This window comes from Centruroides sculpturatus, unplaced genomic scaffold, assembly GCF_000671375.1.
Source record: "Centruroides sculpturatus isolate CEXI.00-Female unplaced genomic scaffold, Cexi_2.0 scaffold756, whole genome shotgun sequence".
NCBI lineage: Eukaryota > Metazoa > Arthropoda > Arachnida > Scorpiones > Buthidae > Centruroides > Centruroides sculpturatus.
The window spans coordinates 119524-125189 of record NW_019384915.1 but is presented as its reverse complement, the minus strand read 5'-3'; the positions used below and the strand labels follow the sequence as shown (position 1 = coordinate 125189).

The window sequence follows — 5666 nt, the reverse complement described above, 5'->3', positions numbered from 1 at the left end:
AATTAATTAACAAGGAACCTATAATTAAATTTCCATGGAAAAAAAATCACGTGATTTAAAGTTGAGTAAACATTCTATACTTGCCACTTCACAAAAAAATAGACAAAAAGAATTAGGTTAATTAAATAAAACAGCACCTTGTTCCTTAAAATAGTAGCAGGTTACAACAATAGTTACATTTAAATTAATAATTCCTTTTCTTATGTAAATGAAAATTAGCGTTGTCTTAATTTGCACTTAAAAGTGGCACAATAATTGACTTTAGAAACTTGCCTAATGCCCCGCACAATAACCTACACAATTATAGATGCATTTTTGATTTAAAGAAAATTTCATTTTAAGTGAAAAACAAAATTATGCACATAACATCAGGTTATGTATATATACATAATGTAATAAAAAATATGTATGTTTGTTTGTTTATTATAACAATGAATCACTGACCTATAGTTTGACAAACATCCATTCATGTTACAAGACTATTGTTAAATTATAAATCCTACAGAGAAACTTTTTTTACTTCCCAGTTTGCTTCTTTGTGACCTGTTTTAAAGGCATCATGAATTACAGTAGACCCCTATAACACTGTTGATAATTCCATATCATATGAATTCCATGTTGTACGAGTCACTTAGATTTTACAAATGCATGTGCCGGGCTGTGAATGGCTCACATATTTGTAAAATCTAAGTGACTCGTACAACATGGAATTCATATAATACGGAATTTTTCCCCCATACTCTTTCCACCCTGTGGGCACTAAAAGGGTCGCTTATAGCAGGCCCACAATGGGGCGATCAGGTGGTGAGGGACATGGCCCAACATATCCGAACAGACCACCCCTGAAAAATTCCTGGGGATTCCTTGACCCGTCCAGATTTGATCCCTATAATACAGAATTATCAACAGTGTTATAGAAGGGTCTACTGTATGTGAAATCACAAACTAAAATCTGCAAAATCCTCAATTTTCTTTGAAGATAATGGGTTCAAAGGATACATAAATGAATGGCAGATAATATTTTGTATTTGTATATATGTTCAATTCTGTCAAAGAAAATTCTTGCGTTCATAAAGTGAAGATATAAATCATCATTCTATAAGCAACTTTCAGAAAAAATCTAACAAAATCTTTTATGCATGCATAGAGGAAGTATGCAAATTCTATTTGATAAAATTTGCAAATAATACTTTTTTTGCAGAGAAAAAGTTAACTTATTCGCTATCATAATCAGAATATCCTTGAGTTGCAAAGTCTACAATAGCCTTCATTACTGTTGAGCAATTAAGGAAAATTCACCTGCAAAATGTTTAAATGAAAGTGCGATTTATAACAATTCATTTCAGAAAATACAAATTTTCCAGTCAGCCAGACACCCTGTGATTTATTGTGTATTAGAGAGATCAGAAACAACACTTGTGATTGAATCATTATTTGGGTAACTGCTTATTCATAAAAAAAAATTTCCATTTATTACGAATGTGTGATATAATGCCATATTAAAAAAATAGGATAGTAGTATCAAATAGCATTAACTAACTACTGTTCTAGCCATTCTGTCAAACTCTTAGAAATTTATTTTAAAAAATTCAGTTTGTAACTACAATAAGTTATAATTAAATTTACCATTTAAGCAAATTATTGAAGCTTCTACAGTAAGGCTGTCAAGAGGGAAAGCTTAGAAATTCTCCTCCAGATTCAAAGAAAATTTACGACCTGTAATAATTCCTACCCATGTAAAATTAATATTTTTACTAATAGAAAATAAAATCTTCAAGACTCTTTCCTTATTAATAAAAAAAAAAACATTCTGTACATTTCACTTGCTAAAAAAAGAAAAAAAGCTACATAAAGGGACCCGTGAAGAAACAAAAAGGACTGCTCAGCACCCACGCCCCATCAGCTCTTGACAGCCCCGTTTGCAAGATATAAAACAATTGCTCTATGCAATTTTTTAAAAAGTATATCTACAATCATCATTTATGGTTACAGATTATAATACTTATAACAAAAAGTTATACAAAAAATAATTTTTAGGATTATGAAAGAATAAAAAGAAACTTACCATATTTGCTTTGCAAGTTCATATTGTATCCATTTAAAAAAAATGCAAGTTTAGAATACAAAACTCTTTAAATTAGCCTATAAAATGACACATTATTAAACTATGTACAGTAGTCATTACGAGCAGGGCTGTTGAGAGCTTGAGCAAACTTGTTCTGCCAGCTTTTTCGAACAAAATATTAGAATATTTAATTAATTACAGTCTTAAATATTTTCTTTTTCATTAGTAAAAACAACATTAGAAGCCTGTAGAAGTTTCGACTCCTGTAAGTTTTCTCCGGACGCAGAGGAAGCTGGCGATTTCTCTACGGCTTGATTACAAGGCAATTCAAGACGTAACTTGACAATGTTTCCAATCCTATATTTATGAATAATACAATTAAACAGATTTAAGTAATCTTTTTCTAATCTGGATAACTATTTTTACATTATTTTGCAATTTGTAACAAGTGGCTTTGCATTTGGTTGTATATTTTTTGTATTGTTACTTTGAAATTAACCTCTGCAGTTCTTCAAAGACAAGGTGTTTTGAAATAACACACTCATTAAGTGGTAATGGTAATCTAGATATATATTTGATTTAGCATAAATGTTGACAATATTGTCTGCAATCACAATAATTCCACTATTATTGACTTCTTAAAATTTCTACACAATTTCACTTTAAGAAAAATGATCAAACTCAAATTTTCTGATTTCACATTCAATAGGTTCTACATATTGCTATTTTAAAAAAATGTAGCACCTTTACAAAATGAATTTTTCCTAAAACTTAATTTAACATTACCGCTTTTTCATGCAAATACCATGCAATTCCGATACTACGGATCATTCATCTTAAAATTGGAAGCTCTGTAAACCCTACATTTCCTACCTTTTCATGTAGTTTTTGTGAAAAAGATTGCACTAAGTAACAAAGTTTGGCAAACTATTACACTTCGTATACAGTAGGATCTAAAAATTAAAACTTGCACATTGCAAGCTATTAAAAAAAAAACTTAATTTGAAAATTTAAGTACAAAAGCACCAAATATCAAGCATTGTATTTCTAAGTTGGAGTATAATATATAATTAGCAATATACTAGGAACCTCAAATGGGAGGGACATTAAAAAAAATAGAATTGAATTTTATGAAAAAAATAATAAATTAGCTTTATCCATTTGTTTGCAATTTCTCAAAACTCCACAAATATTTTGAATTTGGATATTCGTTTACTGGATCACTATATATATTATATAAACTTTGTTTAACTTAGAAACTAAACTTGACTTAATGTCCAATTTCACTAAATAAAAATCCGAGAAGTCTATTGAAAAATGCAGTATATTCAAAGTGGAAAACTTTATCTTCCTAGTATTCGGAATTATGAGTTGAGGAAAAAAAAAGTTGCATTTTTTAAATTTTAAAAAAAGTTTTATTTTAAAATTTTGTGCTACAATACAATTACAATAGCAAAAATAAGTGTTAAGAACAAACTTGCACAGTTCAGAACATTTTAGGAATTTTAATAGTTTTATTTTGGGGGGGAATATTTAGAAAAAAAAGAAAATGCAAAAGAAATTAATTTCCTCCTCTCAGTCTGAGAACTAAATGCAGGGTCGACTCTTTCTGAATATTGTAGTCGGAAAGAGTACGACCGTCTTCCAACTGCTTCCCTGCAAAGATCAGTCTCTGTTGGTCGGGCGGAATGCCTTCTTTGTCCTGAATTTTAGCTTTTACATTTTCTATTGTGTCGCTGGGCTCTACTTCCAGTGTTATAGTCTTTCCGGTGAGCGTTTTGACAAATATTTGCATACCACCACGCAATCTGAGAACGAGGTGAAGCGTGGATTCTTTCTGGATGTTGTAATCCGATAGGGTGCGCCCGTCTTCCAGTTGTTTTCCCGCAAAGATTAAACGTTGTTGGTCGGGAGGAATGCCTTCTTTGTCCTGAATTTTAGCCTTAACATTTTCAATTGTATCACTGGGTTCAACTTCTAAAGTAATAGTTTTGCCAGTCAGAGTTTTGACAAATATTTGCATTCCACCACGCAACCTAAGAACCAAATGAAGTGTCGATTCTTTCTGAATGTTATAATCTGACAGGGTTCGGCCATCTTCCAGCTGCTTGCCAGCAAAGATCAGACGCTGTTGATCTGGTGGGATTCCTTCTTTATCCTGAATCTTGGCTTTTACATTCTCTATAGTATCACTTGGCTCAACTTCCAAGGTAATGGTCTTGCCAGTCAAGGTTTTAACAAATATCTGCATTCCACCACGGAGTCTGAGAACGAGATGGAGGGTCGACTCCTTCTGGATATTGTAGTCTGACAGGGTGCGGCCATCCTCAAGCTGCTTGCCCGCAAAGATGAGACGCTGCTGATCAGGTGGAATACCTTCCTTATCTTGGATTTTGGCTTTCACATTCTCTATCGTGTCACTGGGCTCTACCTCCAGCGTGATGGTCTTTCCCGTCAGGGTCTTCACAAAAATCTGCATCCCACCACGGAGCCTGAGAACGAGATGGAGAGTAGACTCCTTCTGGATATTATAGTCCGACAGGGTGCGGCCGTCTTCCAACTGTTTCCCGGCAAAAATCAAACGCTGTTGGTCCGGAGGGATTCCTTCTTTATCCTGAATTTTGGCTTTCACGTTCTCTATGGTGTCACTGGGCTCTACCTCCAGCGTGATGGTCTTTCCCGTCAGGGTCTTCACAAAAATCTGCATCCCACCACGGAGCCTGAGAACGAGATGGAGAGTAGACTCCTTCTGAATGTTGTAGTCAGACAGGGTACGACCATCCTCGAGCTGCTTGCCTGCAAAGATGAGACGCTGCTGATCGGGCGGAATACCTTCCTTATCCTGGATCTTAGTTTTCACATTTTCAATTGTATCACTAGGCTCCACCTCAAGAGTAATTGTTTTCCCAGTTAATGTCTTAACGAAGATCTGCATGATGAGTGAATAAACCTGAAAAAGAAATTATAAAATTATGATTTTATTTCACAAATCAAAGAGGCAATCGTGACGTCAACGAAAAATTTTGAAAGAATTCCAAGATGGCGTCGGTACGACGTAGAATAAACAAACGAATGTCTGTCACTAAAACACTAGAATATTCTATTTCTTGCAGGAAATTATACGAATTATTCAGTAATACGCCTTTACTTCTACCGAAAAACAATAAACGAAACGAAACGAAACGAAACGAAACGAAACGAAAAAAATACAAAACGAGAAAATGCTTACTTACTTTCGACGATACTTCGCTTCCAACTTGTCTAACAGAATAACGAAGAACACGTCGCTAGGCTAATTTATAGTCACGTATGACGCTTTTCTAGAACGTTTCCATTGGCTGATGCAACGGATGCAGAAGATATTCGAAGGAATTCGACCAATAGAAAAGACTGATTGTATTCCCTCGGTGACGTCAGTAACTGCGCGTGAATAGTTCACGTGATTTCTTTCTTTTGTCTGTTGTAAGAGGAGGAAAAGATGGCCGCTATTTATCTTATCATAAAATTATTATCTAAATTATTTATCAAGATAATGAAATTCCTATAATTTTAACGTTAAATTTAAGTAAAAAATTTCAAATTTTAATTTCCATGTAACGGT

The 5666-nt window shown here is 33.7% G+C and overlaps 1 protein-coding gene across 1 annotated transcript; it reads right to left on the bottom strand.

Annotated features, from left to right (window-relative positions):
- Window positions 1–3530: 3530 nt before the first annotated feature.
- Window positions 3531–5459, bottom strand: LOC111631720 (polyubiquitin-C-like). The gene is made up of 2 exons (XM_023376022.1): window positions 5299–5459; window positions 3531–5015 (listed from the first exon to the last, which is right to left on the bottom strand). The coding sequence occupies exon 2, from the start codon at window positions 4998–5000 to the stop codon at window positions 3627–3629; it is 1374 nt and encodes a 457-aa protein (XP_023231790.1). The 5' UTR covers window positions 5001–5015; window positions 5299–5459; the 3' UTR covers window positions 3531–3626.
- Between the last annotated feature and the right edge of the window lie 207 nt (window positions 5460–5666).

Excerpts from the sequence above, each read along its gene's own strand:
- LOC111631720 (XM_023376022.1), bottom strand. The coding sequence starts at position 5,000 with ATGCAGATCTTCGTTAAGACATTAACTGGGAAAACAATTACTCTTGAG.